The 17633-nt window shown below is 39.5% G+C and overlaps 1 protein-coding gene across 2 annotated transcripts in view; it reads right to left on the bottom strand.

Annotated features, from left to right (window-relative positions):
* LOC109412369 (uncharacterized) overlaps positions 1–17633 on the bottom strand; it is an 87758-nt gene that overhangs the window by 7518 nt on the left and 62607 nt on the right. The window contains exon 1 of one of the 2 annotated variants that reach the window (XM_019686025.3): positions 10250–10971. The exons of the other annotated variant lie outside the window; for it this stretch is intronic. Within the exon in view, the coding sequence (XP_019541570.3) occupies positions 10250–10441 (192 nt within the window). The 5' untranslated portion in view covers positions 10442–10971. Of the gene's footprint in view, positions 1–10249; positions 10972–17633 lie in introns of those variants that run through there. 2 annotated transcript variants of the gene reach the window in all.

Below are 17633 nucleotides of genomic sequence, written 5' to 3' on the forward strand. Positions count from 1 at the left end.
CCTATTATAGATCATGGAACGTTGAAACATAGATTGGTTAATGTCAAATGGATGAAAATGAGGTTTGAAGTTGAAAAACACTTTCGCATTTTTTCCTGCCGCATACTGTAGTCTCTCAACACTTCGCAGCATGATTTTGGCTCGCTTCGACTTCATTCGTATCAGTTAACTCTAACCTTTTCCAGCAAGCCTTCCAATAGGCCGAGCATCGTCACCGTCACCGTTCGCAGTACTCTATGACATCACCGTACCGTCATGGCTCAGGAGGAATCCCCCTATATGACGAAGTCACCTTGACGCTTTCTTTCGGTTTCTAAAAAAATCATCAATGAAGCTCCCAATAAGTTTACGTATGGGTGGATTATTAATTGCCATCGATGTAGAGACGCGACGCGTGTGTTGATTCACAGCTGCGAGACAACGGTAGCGCTGATTATAATAGAGATCATGGGTACATCTGATCGTTTGACGCTAACCTTGCATGGTCGCAAAAAATGTGGAGGTTGGAGACGCCCAATAAAGTTTGCAAAGTCGTTCATTCGTCTATGAATATGTATTAGACGGGGTCAACGTTGTATGGTAAAATTAAAATTTGATGACGCAGTTTGAAACCTGAACAAAGCTTTTTTGATCCATATTATCCAGTGGGGTGACACGGCTGTCAAGCCCGGTACATCGCCGCTCCACCCAACATCATTTTTGGTACGGCGCGTTTTGGTACCCACTTTCTGGTCGGTTTACCCTAACATGCTCCTGATTGTCGGGTGTGTGGCTCGTGTGTTGCGAGTGCTTATTTCAGAAATTACACATTTCAAACGATATCGTTGTTTTTGATGATAGTTTCTCTTTCCTTATCACTTTGCACGATATTATACGTAGCAGCGAAGCAGTGTCGATGTTTTCAGCGCATTTTTTCCATGATTTAAGCAATCAAAACAAAAACATTGGACGCCATGTTGAATTGAATGCTGGGTAGATGATTCTGGCCCTTCGTCATCCCCCTGATATTATCCATATTATATATTATGGCTTTCTTGGACATGCGCCTGTCTACCACTATGACTTGAAAAAAAAATCATAGAAAAAAAAATAGATGGGGCTGGACAATAGTGAGTCGATAAGGAGCGTCCAATATAGCTCTGGTCCTCACAAATTCCTACCCCATGCTACCACGGGTCAATCGATGACACATACCGCCAGCTAAGAGTAGTGCGCTTAGCTGGTAGTGCAGCCTGGACACTTTTGTTCTTCTCAATTCAACTAGATTGAGGAGGTACGCCCCGTGCATCTGTTCACCACGGTGGTGTGGCTCAAACAGCGTTTGTTCTGTCTGGCATTAAGGAGGATGAGTGAGAAAAAAAGAAAAAAGCTAGATTCGCCAATGTCCAAGAGTCTCTCCAAGGTTATTATATATTGTTACGTTATCTTAGATGTCAAAACTGGCTGAGCGGCCATTATTTTTTCACCGTGAGAAATTCTGAAAACAAATCCCCCGCCTCCTCAAATTCCTTTGAACTTTCGCATCCTCTCCTTTTCTGCACAAACTAAACGTCATGCTCAACCTTACAATATATAATTACCTTGAGTGTTTCTGCCTGGTGTTTATTCACAAGACGCGACGCGAGACAAAACAACACTTATCGTTCTTACGATCATCAAAGGGTTTAAAATTTACCTTTTCTGTCGACCGGTTTCGGGCGCGATGTTGTCCATCTTCGGGACATGGTGAATGTCAGATAGTTTCTCATTCAGCACAAAAAATAAAAATGAGTTTTCTGGTGTTTATTGATTGGTGATTTGGTGTTGCATGAAGAAGAAGAAGAGCTATGATGTTTTGAAAAATCCCTATCCCTATAACACAGGGGAAGATTTTAAAATGACTCTATAAAATCTAAAACAAAATATAATTAAAAAACGGTACGGTGGTACGGTGTTAGACTTACAACAAACGCGTTCGTTGATTCACAATCCAATAAAATAGTATTTTCAAATAAAAAAAAATGTTGTTTTCACATGACTACATATTTTGATTTGATATAACCAGGAAAATTAGTTTTTTTTTCTCTTGCCAGCTGGTTCTTGCATAATTATAAACGACGTAAGATACTTTTACCAACTATTAGTCATTTTAACTGGAATGCAACCATTTATTTTTACTAAATCTCAGGTTGATTCAACCGGAATACACAAACCAAAATATTAGTTTAATTGTATTATCGCCGCGATTAAAACAAACCAATATTTCGGTTGACGAAACAAACAACAAACATATTAGTTTGAACCAAACCTTATTATTGGATCGTTTATTGTTTTTGTTTTTTTATTTTTCCTCATTCCACAAGCCTGGTCAGTGTTTGAGCAGTTTAGTTTTAAAAAATCCACTTCGAGTTTTTTTTTCACATTTCAAATCGCACTACAGCGCCAGCTAAGTTCATTGGATGTGTCAGTCTTGAATATAATAAAATTTTCAAAACTACACTGCTCCCAATCGCATAACAGTCCCATCTTTGCTAGGTTTCCTATTCATATGAGACTGTTATACGAGTGGGGGCAGTACAGTACCTATGTAAAATAATGGGCTCGAATCTTGGCCTCTAGCGTGCGCAGCTTTTTCTTTTATCTCACTCACTTTCGTAAACAAACACAAGAATGAAAAAGATAAAAGAGAGGGCATTTTGCCCAATCTTTTATCTCGCTCTTTCTTGTGTTTAACAAAGAGAATGAGCGAGACGAAAGAAAAAGCTGCTCACGCTAGTGATCTTGGCCCGGGTCTTCGGTTGGATGGATATTAGGTTTGCAAATCGAATGAGTTTTGTTTCTGTGTCAAAATTCTCATTGTGCACAAAAACAAAACATGTTTAAGATGAAACGAATACACGCCGAAGGAAATTTGTACTCAAGGAACGCCTTGAAATGCGACCAGCAAACAACGATCCGGCATCGTCAGCATAAAATTACATTAGAATGTATTCCTATGTTTCCTTGTTATTTTTAAGCATGTCAGAACACTGGTGTGAAAATTGAATCTAATATTTGACCAGAACAAAAAAAAATGTTTTCATCGAATATTAAAAAGTGTTGTATTACGTTTTGGGAAAATAAATATGTGTATTTTGCAGCTTTTTGAGAACATTTCTATTTTGTCATAAAAAAGGGGGGTTTTGCGAGGTAGGACGGGAGGAGGGATTCAATCGAAGGGGTTTGTATTTTCAACTAATGGGTTGGTTTGTTTTAAATGGTAAATGGAGGTAGAAAACAAAGCAAAATTAGTAAAAAAAAGGCGTATGTCAGTTGAAACAACAAACAAAATCGTTAATATCCTCTACTGTCAAAACGAAACAAACAACATAATGGTCTTGTTCCGACATTTCCAATCCTCTAAGCAGAATATCATCTTCGAAAGAGTGTAATCAGTTATAGTACCATTTAATCCCGACCGCTTTTGCTTATCCTTTGACAGATACGCATATTTCGACTACCACTGACACTGAGGAAGATTATTTAAGGACTGTTCAATTTATAAAACGGACAACTTTATAAGGCTATAAAAAGAAGACGCGTAGTTCAAATTTAACCACCCTTGCTTCGTTGTTCAGTACATCATCTGTAATTATAGTGATCATTTTTGAATCGAATAAAAATAGTTTTATTTTATAGAAAATTAGCCAGATGTTAAATAAGGTGAATTTTTCGGTTGCTGAAAATTGAAAATATATATATATAATTACTGTTTACATATAGTATATCGTTTTTAATACCAGAAAAGTATGTGCCATGCTGCAGCAGCATGAGTAATAAACATTCTGGCAAAATTTAAACTCAATCGGAAAATTAAGTGTTGAGATATTAAAGTCTCAAGTAAGATTCAACTTTTGCAATGAAATTCAATTGTAAAGCAAAAAGGGCACGAAAATATTAAATAATCATTTTTTTTATGTATGCATCCAGTCGAAAGTGGGAATAATGTGGATTTAAATGCAGAAAACTGCTTCTTAATAGCATTGCTGGTTTGGTTACTGTGCGCTATTACAGACACAGTAATCAAAACGGTTTCGTTCTTTGAAGGTTCTTACAAATAACAATGCAACCTAATGCAAATTTTGCATAACAATAATGTTGGAAATGAAAACTTTGCATCCGATTATTATTGAATAAGGTGTACAATAACATAGGACCAACTTTGCTGAAAAAAAAATAATAACAAGATTCGCTAGAGTCGAAAATCTGCATCAATGGAGCAAAAAGTATGATTATTTTTAATATGGCCATCTTTATGGATTAAATTTTTGATGTAAAGTGCAATTATAAGTAAATTTTTCTTCTGTATCATTCAGAGAACAATATTCTACTATTCTGGACAAATTTTTAGCCGAATCCGTGATGTTATTGCAGTACAGGACTTAAATGAACATTTTTTCATAATTTCTTTGAAAATAAGGCAACTCACCAAATCAAGCCGGAGACTGCTTGGTGCATTATTACTGAACAACTATTAAGCTTTACCGTTAGTAGAATAGTATAAGATTCCAATACATCGAAAACTTCATGAAAATATGCATATTAGGTATGTGGAAAGTTATGTCGAATTTTGAGAAATGGCTTTTTATTGATGTTTTAGGAAAACCGCTTCAGTAACACAATTAAGAACATTTTGCTTAATGTTATATTTTTCCTATATTTGAGAATAGCTATAGAAAGTTATGCAAAAAACTGATGATTTTATTGAAAAATAAAATAGATATCGCGCAAGCAAGTTGTCCGTTTTATAAATTGAACAGTCCTTACAAGTGGTAGTCGAAATACGTGCATCTGTCAAAGGATAAGCAAAAGAGGGCGGAATTAAATGGTACAATAACTGGTTACACTCATTCGAACATAATGGTATTTTCAAACGGATGGTTGTAGAAATTAACCGCTGAAGTGCCAGAGAAACAAACCAAAACTTTGGTTCATAACAACTGCCATGAGTAGTCAAATATAACTAATATGCAATATTTGAATGAGACCTAGGTTCTTGAAATCGGATGGAAATGTAGGCCTAAAAAATGAAATGTTTTTGAGGGGGTGACCCCAAACTTTTGATCGGGAGTGTATATAAATATATGGTGCCTCTAGCTGTGCCTCTAGTAACTGTCATAACAAGGGTACTTCTTTCAGCAATCTACCAAGAACATTGTCTGTTTGTTAGAATGTTTCTGTTGCCTTGTTGTTGACTGTCTTTCTCTAACGTTATCTTATGATATGATGATACTGTTGATATAAGCTGACATGTCATTCATCAAAACAAAAAGGGGATTATCTTTATGAGTGCCATTTAAAAACTGTTTATACACATGAAGCACGCATTGTATTAGAAGGCACATTACATTTTATCTGCAAATTTTATCTACTGCACGCTTTCCGTTAATTTTATTCTTCTATTTTAAATGGATTTTTTTTTACATACGTTGATGGTTTACGTCTAGTGTAAATTCCTGCCTCTCTTCAACTTAGTGTTCTTTGAGCACTTCCATAGTTATAAATTGAAGGGCTTCCTTTGCCTGCCATTGCAAAACTGTGTATATTGTGAGGCAAGTACAATGATACACTATGCACAGGGAAGTTGAGAAAAGTTCCCGACCGGAATGGGAATGGAAACTGTCGTCTCTGGATTGGTGTTCCAAAGCTTTATCCACAAGACTAACTGGATACCTCATAGTCAAAGTTCATATAAATTTCTGTGCTTTCACATTTTTCTACTTTTTGTTGTGTTCTGAAGGAGTAGGTGTTCACTCAAAACATTAATTTTGGATAGAATGCTCGGCACACTTTCATCGATTTCAGCACGAATCGAACGGGATGTTTACCGCGTTTGTTTTCTATTGAAAATGGTTTGGCTCGGGCAATGCATCACGGAATTATGACCATTTAAGTGATCCGATCCGAACCAACACCGAGGAAAGTGGCCAAATACTAAATTGAACAAAACCCGATATCAATATGAAGTCACGCCAGTTTGGATATCTTGCCCATGGTTGACAAATTTTATTTGTAGACTAGAAATTGTGATCAGATGGGACAGATGTCCGGAATTCAACAATGGTGACTATAAAATCCAAAATGACGGTCTAAAACGCAAGAGGGCGGCCCAAATTTCAATAAGGCCGCTGTTTCATGGAGTTTTAGGCTCTAAAGCTATGCAGTATAGGCATATTTGATACGGGGAAGTTGTTCGGATGCTAAAAATGATAACTAATTCAAAAAGGTGGCCCAAAACAAGGTTGCAACCATTCATTTGCAAAAATTTACATTCATTTGCTATTATCTCAGTTCAGAAGCATGCTATCGAAAAACAATGTATGGATGAATTTAACCTTGTAGTTTTATCTGAAAGTTTGCCGAATAACATTGGAGTCGCACACGCATTCCAAAGTCTTGAGCGAGCTGTGAAGGCCATTTTCCACAGCGTGAATGAAATTTATATTCACCGCGTGGAGAGTTGCCTTCACAGCTCGCTCACGACTTTGGTATACGTTTGCGACCCCAATGTTATTCGGCAAACTTTCAGATGAAACTACAAGGTTAAATTCATCCATACATTGTTTTTCGATAGCATGCTTCTGAACTGAGATAATAGCAAATGAATGTAAATCTTTGCAAATGAATGGTCGCAACCTTGGCCCAAAATTTAATATGTTGTACGAAGTTTTAAGTTAAGTTTAGGAGTCTCCAGTTAGCCTAGTGGTTAAGGCTTTGGATCGCCAATCCGGAGACGCCGGGTTCGATTCCCGTTCCGGTCGGGTAAATTTTCTCGACTCCCTGGACATAGCGTATCATTGTACTTGCCTCACAATATAGGGTGGGGCGGGGCAAGATGGGTCACCTAAGGACGGGCCATCATAACTTTGTAAATACAAATCGTATTGGTTTGTATTCGTCCTCTACTCTTTAATACACTAGTTAGCTATGCTTAAAGATAATAAAAAGTTCATTAAATACAAAAAGTGTGTTAACAAGCAGTTTTAAAAAGTGACCGATTTTGCGAGGTGAAAAAGTGCGGGGCAAGATGGGTCACCTTTTAAGTAATTTACATTTTCTCAACGAAAAACGGCAATATATAAGATTTGTTCAGTATTCATATATACTCCATATCCATACTGAGTAAACAAAAGCTACTAGTAAACATTTTATAAGTTTGTTTAGAAAATAAAAAACTTTACGATTTGAGTGGTCATAAGACGACTTGAAAATCGATGTTTTCATTAAAAAAATATCATAATTTTATGTTATAATTTAAGGCGTTCATTCCGCTTGATTGAAGTGAGTTATGAGATAGTCTTGTAATAAAAAATAAATAACTTTTAAATGATCCAAGAATACGCCCAAAATTGAAGGTGACCCATCTTGCCCCGCGGTGGTTTATATGGAGAATATATGGAATGTATCGCATAAGAAAAATGGCTAAAAACCATTTTATTTTTAATTTTCCATGAGAGTGAATAATTTTTCAATCGATACCCTAAACTTTTGTATATTCATGCTGGTCACCTAACAAAATTATTAACATAATCAAAACATGAGTAATGCGCTCGTAAATGGCACTGACCCATCTTGCCCCGCGACCCATCTTGCCCCGCCCCACCCTACAAATTCATGTAATGACTGGCAAAGAAAGCCCTTCAACTAATAACTGTGGAAATGCTCTAAGAACACTAAGGTGAAGAAAGGCCGGCCAAGTTCCAGTTGTAACGTTGAGTCATAAAGAAGAAGAAGACAAAGTTTTAAGTTCTTAAAGCGTGCAATAATGGTCAATAACTTTTACCAGTTTGATGTTTTCGGGCACCAAAACTATAAAAATACGTTAAAGGGGTTAAATGCTTTGAATTCCGTGTACACAATAGAAACACGTGTTTGATGAACAAATGATGTTTTAATTGCAAAAAGAAATCCACGTGCTTTACTGGTAATCGAATCCACGACTCCCAATTCGCTAGACGGGCGCTTCTTTCTTCCAAGCTACGGAGCCACCTGACCATCTCAGTCCCCTGAGGAGATGATAGGCGCGAAAGTGATACCGGCAAGAGTACGAGTGTATAGGGTAAGACAAACCAAATAGAAGTGAACCTATAGATTTGAAAAATATGTGTCAACGCTCGAACTCAACTACTGATTGGATGACGTGTGACATTTTAACTCGCGATTAAACGGAGTGATTATCCACCTTCAAAAAAGGCACAATATATGCAACCAAAACGTCAGGTGTAGAACGTAAACCCGTTTATGGTTACGCAAAACTTGAAGCCGAAAATCCCTGAAAAATAAATGCCTTACTTTTAAAAAGAGAAAAAGTTATCTCATGCAAAATCCTATACAAATGGCAATGCGCAGTGCGTAGATTAACCCTATCGTGCTCAAGTTTTAGACAGTTATTGAAGAAATGAAAAAAAAAAAACAACATTGATCTAAGAAATGTACCTGAATGACACAGAAATGTATCAGAATGCTTCTAACCTCCTCAATTCTAAAATTCGTTTCTATACTATTTTGTTGTTGTTCATGTTCCAAATGACTAAGGACTGTATCGGAAATTAACTATAAACGTTCACAATTATCTGAAAAATAATCTGTTCGAAATAAACATAACTTTATTTTTGGAGATACTATATAAATCTCTTAAATGAAGAATGGCAGTTTTGATTTTCAAAAAAAAAATCATTTCACTTGGACTTTTATCTCAAAAATTGCACATATGTTTTTGAAATTTTGGACACCTCCTAAAAATTTGAAATTGCGAAAACTGTGAGAAAATATTCAAATTTTGCTCTTATTTTTGCGCAAATACATTCTTTTTCAGAATGCTCATGATCCGCAGTTTAGGGCAATTCTTAAAAATGAAAAAAAAGGTCATTTTTCGAGAAACTCTTTTTTATGCGTCTTCAAAGAACGATTACGCAAATAAAAAATACATTAAGTTAAAAAAATGCATTTTTTTCGATTGGGTATGTATTTAAATCTATTGAAGAAGTAGTTTTACCAGAGAACGGAATTTTATAACCTCTGAAGATATTTAAAACAGAGCGTCAAAGTTCGACCAAAAAGAAGGTGTTTTTTGGGATAGACCAAAATGTTGGGGGTTTTTCTATCCAAAATAAGAATTTTAAAAGTCGGTATTGAGCGATATGTTATGTGTACATAACTGCTAGTAATAATCATTATTTTCCAGATTTTTCCCCGTACATTTTTTTACGCTACAAATGATTGAAACTTAAAAAAAAATGCAGTTTGTTCAAATTGTTATTTTGTGTGGTATATTCATAGAACCATATTTTCAATAATATTAAAATTAAACATTTTCCAAATTTCTTCAAGCTGTTCTAAACTGAACTATATTGTGAAAATTTCATAGGGTATCGCGCTACTTGGGCGGTGGGTTTCTTCGTCTGTTATTTTCGTCTGTTTTCCACTGTAACTCGGTCAATTTTGAACCGATTGACTTGAAATTTTGTACACGGGTAGATACTATACCTATCTCACCGCATTCCAAGAATTGTGTCAATTGGTTCAAGATTGACTGAGTTATAGTGGAAAACAGACGAATATAGAAGCCACCGCCCAAGTAGCGCGATTCCCTAGAAGAACCGGAATAAAAAGACCAACCGTGCTTTGAGATAGAGCATTTTGAATGTTTATAGTTAATTTCCGATACAGTCCTTATTACAGTTCGCTTCAGATAATATTTACATTACTTGACAGAGCAAATAAATTCACCATACATTGTCATACGCACACTCAACCTCAGTTTACAATCATATTCCACAGAAGGTTTACTTTATGAGACAGTGGAAGACTTTTGAACAACAAACAATAGGATATTAGCACCTCACCGGCCTGATGAAAGCCGTTCATCAAATAATTCCACTTTAGCAGTATGGCGTCGTCGTTTGTTCCAACATATGGAAACTAGTATGCATACAATCCCTCTGTCGACGTTGGTTTGTGCTATTTATCAACAAACGATCTTGAACTGCATGTTTGCCGACAGATCTGTTTTTAGTTTTATTTGGTTGTATTATCATCATCCGGGATCCCACTTGTTCAAACACATTTTGTGTTCACGATCACTCAAACCTAGTCTTGAAGTTTTGTCGCCAAATGCTTTTGGTGTTCGTTGATAGATGCAAAGCCAGTCAACAGACTTTCAACACGTGTTGTAGCAGTTGAGTCAAAATATGCACTTTTACGAAACAGCTGCAAATTTTCCATCGCTTACCTCTTTGAGATGCCGCGGAGGTTGTGGAGTGAGGAATGGTTTCAAACCCTCTCCATCGCCCTTATCCACTTTCTTCGTCTCGTCTTCGACCGATGCCTGGTTGGCTTTGGCCAGCTCTTCGTTGACCCTCTGGCGGAGGATTTTCTCGTATCTCGCCGAGGGTATGTGCACTACAAACATCACTCCGGACATGATGACTGTAAATCACTGCCTCCGAGCTCACTACTAGCACACAACCACGCCACCCTATTGATTCTAATTATATGTATGGCACCAAGCTTGCACTGCCAAGCCGGTTTGAAATATTGATTTCCTCGTTTCTAGCACTAAAACTGCACAACGGTTCAACACGGAACGGACGATTTCCCACTGATGCATTAAAACATGATATCCACCATAAATCAAAACCCTTATCTAATGCCTCTTCAAATCAAGTTTTACACTAAAATTTAATCCCGTAGTCACTATTGAAACAGCGCGTGATCCCCATTATCGAGTTTGGAACAAAAGACACGCGTTTGCCTCCAAAAGCTCGAGTGCTGACTACAACACTGTGCGGCCACTCGACGACGACACGATCAGCACTGAATCCTTCGGTTGAATGCCGCCAAAGTGGACTGACTATTCGACCGTCGTAGTGGTCGTCGCGACGACTGAAGTAGCTGCGAAAGTTGGATGGAAAATGTTTAACGAACGACTCACTTCCACTTGTCCAACTGTCGGCGCCGCCGGTTGCGGCGTCGTTTGTTGGTGTTGCTGTGGAATTTTGACTTCCTAAAACAGTATTTTACATGGTTTACTGTGGCAGCTTCAGCGGCGGTGTTGGGAGTACGACTATCAACGGGATTTCTGCTTGTTCACGTGCTTTCTTGCGTATCGCGTGGGTTTGACGATTTATAAGGAAAGAAGTTGTATGGAATGCCCCAGCCCGTCAGATTTACCTGGAGGTTGAAAAAGAGTTATGGATGTGATCATCGCCGTAAGTGAGTCACGTTTTCATTCAGTTTTTTTTTAACAGATGCTGATCGATGGAGGAATAAATGGTTAGCGTTGGCAAACTTAATCTTGATAGGTAATTTCATATCAATACCATGTTAGCAGGTCATTCCACGCAAAGTTTAACCCTCTACTCTCATGGTTGAATTGCTTTCGAGCGATCACCGTTTTGAATGCCGCCTACAAAGTGCTATCCCAGATCATCTTCCGTCGTCTTTCACCTAAAGTAAATGAGTTCGTGGGAAGTTACCAAGCCGGTTTCATCGACGGCCGGTCGACAACGGACCAGATCTTCACCGTACGGCAAATCCTCCAGAAATGCCGTGAATACCAGCAGACATGTCCAAACACTGCACTGCACGAGGAGTCGATGCTCAAACACACCACCGTGGGTGCCAAGCCACCACCTAGCTCCCCGTGTTTCAGAACGAACACGCACCGTGTCTGGCTCAACACCGGTGTCGGTGGCGGTGCTCAGGCACTGGGCACGGTGTTTGACGCTTCGGGTAACACGGAGCACGAGTGTTTCCGATTATTCAAAACACTCGTGCGAGTTCAAGCGCTCGGTGCCGTTCATTCTCCAGCACCAGTTGCAAATACTGTTGGTCGACGACGAGAGTGAAGTACTTGGCGGCTCCTTTTGTGTCTTTCTCGTCCTATCTTACTCAGTGGTTCTGATGCAGCCAAGCTACCACGCGCAGTGGCCGAGCTCACTGCTTTGGTGTTTCATACAATCGGAAACACTCGGCCTCCGTGCCCAACCAAAACTGAAACACGGAGCCGAAACTGAGGCTCGAGTTATAACACCGACTTGTATTATACCAGGTCCCAACGCACCACCTGTTCATCGACTTCAAAGCGGCATACGACAGTATCGACCGCACAGAGCTATGGAAAATTATGGACGAGAACAGCTTTCCCGGGAAGCTGACTAGACTGATAAGAGCAACGAAGGACGGTGTGCAGAACTGCGTAAGGATTTCGGGTGAGCTATCCAGTTCATTTGAATCTCGCCGGGGACTACGACAAGGTGATGGACTTTCCTGCCTACTCTTCAACATCGCCCTGGAAGGTGTTATGCGACGAGCCGGGCTCAACAGCCGGGGTACGATCTTCACGAAATCCAGCCAATTTGTCTGTTTTGCGGATGACATGGATATTATTGCCAGAACATTTGGAACGGTGGCAGAACTGTTCACCCGCCTGAAACGTGAAGCAGCAAAGGTCGGACTGGTGGTGAATGCGGCTAAGACAAAGTACATGCTGGTAGGTGGGACTGAGCGAGACAGGACAAGCCTTGGCAGCAATGTTACGATAGACGGGGATACTTTCGAGGTGGTAGAAGAATTCGTCTACCTCGGTTCCTTGCTAACGGCTGACAATAACGTGAGCCGTGAAATACGAAGGCGCATCATCAGTGGAAGTCGTGCCTACTATGGGCTCCAGAAGAAACTGCGGTCAAAAAGATTCACCCCCGCACCAAATGTACCATGTACAAGACGTTAATAAGACCGGTGGTTCTCTACGGACACGAGACATGGACGATGCTCGAGGAGGACCTGCAAGCACTCGGAGTTTTCGAGCGACGGGTGCTAAGGACGATCTTCGGCGGTGTGCAGGAGAACGGTGTGTGGCGGAGAAGAATGAACCACGAGCTCGCTGCACTTTACGGCGAACCCAGCATCCAGAAGGTGGCCAAAGCCGGAAGGATACGGTGGGCAGGGCATGTTGCAAGAATGCCGGACAACAACCCTGCAAAGCTGGTGTTTGCAACTGATCCGGTTGGCACAAGAAGGCGTGGAGCGCAAAGAGCACGATGGGCGGACCAGGTGGAGCGTGATCTGGCGAGTGTTGGGCGTGACCGAGGATGGAGAGCTGCAGCTGCAAATCGAGTATTATGGCGGCAAATTGTTGATTCAGTAGTATCATGAATTTGATGTGAACTAAATAAATGAAAATGAATCCCATGGTTGCATGGAAGCAATAGTTTTTAGAATATGATTGTAATCTCATCAGGTAGAGCCAACTTCCAACTACTTGTAAGTGAAGTGTGTGTAGTGAAATAGTGATAAACAATCACAATGGTATTGATTTAACACTATTTTTTCCGATGATTTCGAAAAATGTGATCAATTTGCAAAAGCTTTTGTTCAAAAACTTTTGCCAAGATCACCTGGCATGTACAGATTGTTACTTTGTGTGGTTCAAAGTACAACAGAACAGTATTTGCTAGATACATTCACAATTCTAGAGCATTTTCCTCGATTTTTAGTGTTTTTAAAAGTTGGTTCGTCAAACGGAAGTGGTGCAAAAAAGCCACCTGCCGTGGAGTAAGATGCCACTTAACATGGGCACTGCCAACCATGCGCCTCCATGTGTTCCTCAATCTGCTTGAAACCCAGAAAACTTTGATTGCAATGAGCATGAGTGAGTAACGGTTTTTAAAAATCTGTTATTTTTCCATTTGCATGCCAAATTTAAGTCGTGACTACATAAAATGACTACAAAACGTGATTTCTGCTAATAAGTCATAGTGCAGAGGTAATACAAAATGTTCGTAACTATCTTAAACATCCCTAGATACGAACAATTGTAGCTCTCGACGATCAAGCACTCCAGTGCTCTTGCCAAGCATCCTAGAGGATTAGGGTCTTCAGCAAAGTTGTCTAGATTAATTGGGGCTACACTTTTATATCTCCGGATTTGACCTAGATCTGCTGAAACTGATCTTGATTAGTTTTGTCTTTCAACACGACGCTCTAGTGTTTTAAATATTCATCCTGGAGGGTTGAAGTCTTCGGAAATGCATTTTGAATTGGTTGGTTTTTGGTAAGCATCCTATAGGGTTGGAGTCTTCGGCAAATAAAGTTGAATTGAAGGGGAGGTCGACCGTAGACGCTATCCTGTCGGTTACGAAAACCGCCGAGAAAGCACTCGAGCGTAGGAGAAGGGAGATTCGCTACTGTGCAGTATTGACCCTGGATGTAAGGAATGCGCCTGACGCGTTCATCAGAACCAGAGGAGGACGAACCGGATGGTAATATAAGCATAATTTCAAATCATGACTCTACTTTTAAATTAACAAGTGTTGTAACAGACGAAGAAGAGGTATAGAGCTTAAATAACTCCAGTACTATTACTGAAACCAAGGTTGCAACCATTCATTTGCCAAGATTTACATTCATTTGCTATTATCTCAGTTCAGAAGCATGCTATCGAAAAACAATGTATAGATGAATTTAATCTTGTAGTTTTATCTGAAAGTTTGCCGAATAACATTAGGGTCGCACACGTATTCCAAAGTCGTGAGCGAGCTGTGAAGACAACTTTCCACAGCGTGAATGAAATTTACATTCACCGCGTGGAGAGTTACCTTCACAGCTCGCTCACGACTTTGGTATACGTTTGCGACCCCAATGTTATTCGGCAAACTTTCAGATAAAACTACAAGGTTACATACATACATTGTTTTTCGATAGCACGCTTCTGAACTGAGATAATAGCAAAAGAATGTAAATCTTTGCAAATGAATGGTCGCAACCTTGACTGAAACTTTTCTACATTATCTACACTTGAAATCACATATTTTGGTATATTGCCAAAATTTTAACCGTATGAAGAGTGCGTCTAAAATGCCTGAAATCATAATTAAATTTTATCTTGTCCTTATCCAATTTTTCTAGGAACAGAGGCTAGTTGCGATAAGACTGTTAAAAGTGAAGAATATTTCGGAAATAATTACAATGTTTTCAGAGAGGATCGCGATTGTCTAATGTCTGAGAAGAAGTCCGAGGTGGAGTATTTGTTGCTGTTTCGACAAATTTCAACGCATATATAATCAAAACGACTAAATTTAATGAGTTCGAGCATGTATGGGTGAAAGTGAACGTAGCAGGTGAAACACATGTTTTTTTTTGTTTCTGTGTACTTTCCACCCGGTAATGCTTATAAAGTTATCTATGAAAAATTTTACCATAATGCTGAAAATATCACTAAGCAATTTTCCCCCCAAAATAAAAGTGCATATTTATGGAGACTTCTATCAACGTGATACCGATTTCATCCCAGACGTTCAATCATATTAATAATGTTGAAAATCAACAGAATCGCTATTTGGATCTTTTAATGACGAATATTGATGAAGATTTCTGTGTGGTAGAGTTATTGCATCCCTTATGGAAAAATGAACTATTTCATACAACAATAGAATTCTCTCTAATTGTGCACGTAAACAATAGACCTGAAGAATGTGATGTTAAAGAAGTTCATGATTATCGTTCATCAAATTATGATAATATACGACAACAAATTTCTCTGGTGAATTGGCAAAATTTGTTAAGAAATGGAGAAAATGTCGAAGATGCCGTTAGAACATTTTTCAGAATATTATACGATATAATTCACGACAATAAACCTTTGAAGAAAAGAAGACGTCATCATACCTCAAGGTACCCCATTTGGTTCAATCAAAGCTTATCCAATTATTTAAATATTTGCGACCAATTAAATCATGTCTTTGATATCGCATCCGAAGAGTATAACGAAAAAACTGAGAGGGAAATAAAATCATGCCCGAAGATTTTTTTTTAATTACGTTAAAACTAATTTAAAATCTGATAATTTTTCACCTGAAATGCACCTTGGCGGAAAAGTTGGAGTAGACTCTGAAGAAAATTGCAATCTTTTCGCAACATTCTTTGAAGAAGTCTACACCACACATTCGGAGGAAAATCGGGATCGTGAATAATTTTCATTTCTTCATCAGCTATCTCAAGACATCAACGTTAATCAAATCAAAGTACATGACATTACGGATGCATTAAAAAGTCTAGATGCCTTCAAAGGTGATGGTCCGGATGGGATTCCACCAGTATTCTTGAAAAATGTATTAGTAGAATTTACATCCCCGGTCTACTGGCTTTATAACATGTCACTGGAATCAGGTAGTTTCCCTGAAACGTGGACAAGCTCTTTTTTAGTGCCAATTTTCAAAAGCGGCAAAAAATCCGACGTACTTAATTACCGTGGAACAGCTATGATCTTTTGCATTCCGAAGATCTTTGAGGCAATAATCAATAAAACTTTTTTCGACATGGTCAAATGGGGCTTTTTTGACTTTAATATTGCTTTAATGAGGTGTTTAAAGTAATGCAGCATTATATTCACAATTTTAAATAACAAAACATGGCAAAATTGATGCACTTATGTACGGCTTCGTGGTTACTTGAGTACACCGTTTCAGCACGTGGATTCTCCCGATTGCTCTGTTTGTGCTTAGAGGAAACGGTGGAACAAGTTGTGTTAGTGTGCCCGCGTTTTCGCACAATGCGTGACCGCATGCTTGCCACATGTGGAGAGGACACAACTTCGGACAATCTTGTCCAGAGAATGTGTAGGCTGCTTCAACTCCAGAGGAAATGGCGGGCCGACCAACAGTTAGTCGAGTTGGTCCCCTAGAGGGTAGCTATATCTGATAGCTGGCGTGTGACAGTGAGAGTGCGCAAGTACGCCCCCCTGTCTACGAAGTCATCCCTAACGGGCGTACCGCAGAGGCAAGGTAGTGGCTGAATGAGGTTTTTCTAAGGTGTTGCCAACCAACAGATTTCCTCATTCTATAAAAAAGAGGATGTGTAGGGATGAGTTTAGCTGGAACGGCTATCACCTATATCGTCTGGGAGCTACAGAGGAGGTGGCACGTGGACTTGGCTAGCTCAGATGCGATACGAGAATCCAGGGTTTCGTAGGTCATACCGGTGTCCAACGGTCGAAATCGACCCTTACAGCGATTAAGTTGCCGCGGAGAGGACGTCCTGGTGGTGTTGCTGTTGTGGCATCGGTCTACTGGGTTGGATCCGAGCCCGCGGTTGGAAAGGGGTTCCCGGCAAGGACCGGAGACCCGGCTGTCAGCAACCTTCGGGTGCATCTGATAGGGCCTGAAGGGTAATGATACCCTTTCTTGCGGGCAGGTCAGATCGGGTTGCACGTAAGCATCAGTTCTTGATGTCTGCAAAACAGTTGGGCGCGGGCGGGGTTGACCCTGCCCGCCTTCCGAGGACATAGGTAGTGGTGAGGACCACTCGGCAAACTGGCTAAGCGCCAGCATGCTACCGTCATGGACTCTCCAAAGCGAGTCATCGATGTTCGTTGCTGCAGGCTACGCAGGGAAGAGCTCCCTTTAAAAAGGCACTTTGAAGTGTATAGAATCAGTCTGAAATAGGGTATTGGTTCCGTTATTAAGCATGTGGCTCCCATTTTCATCCTAAGAAAAACAAAGGATTGAAGCGCTATTTGTTTTGTTTCTTATTTTTGTATTTTTTGTTAGAAGTGAGCACCCATGACAACAAAAAGAACGGAACCAATTGGTGTCGTAATCGCTTGTTTTCGAATA

The sequence above is a fragment of the Aedes albopictus genome, chromosome 2, assembly GCF_035046485.1.
Source record: "Aedes albopictus strain Foshan chromosome 2, AalbF5, whole genome shotgun sequence".
In the NCBI taxonomy this organism is placed as follows: Eukaryota; Metazoa; Arthropoda; class Insecta; order Diptera; family Culicidae; genus Aedes; species Aedes albopictus.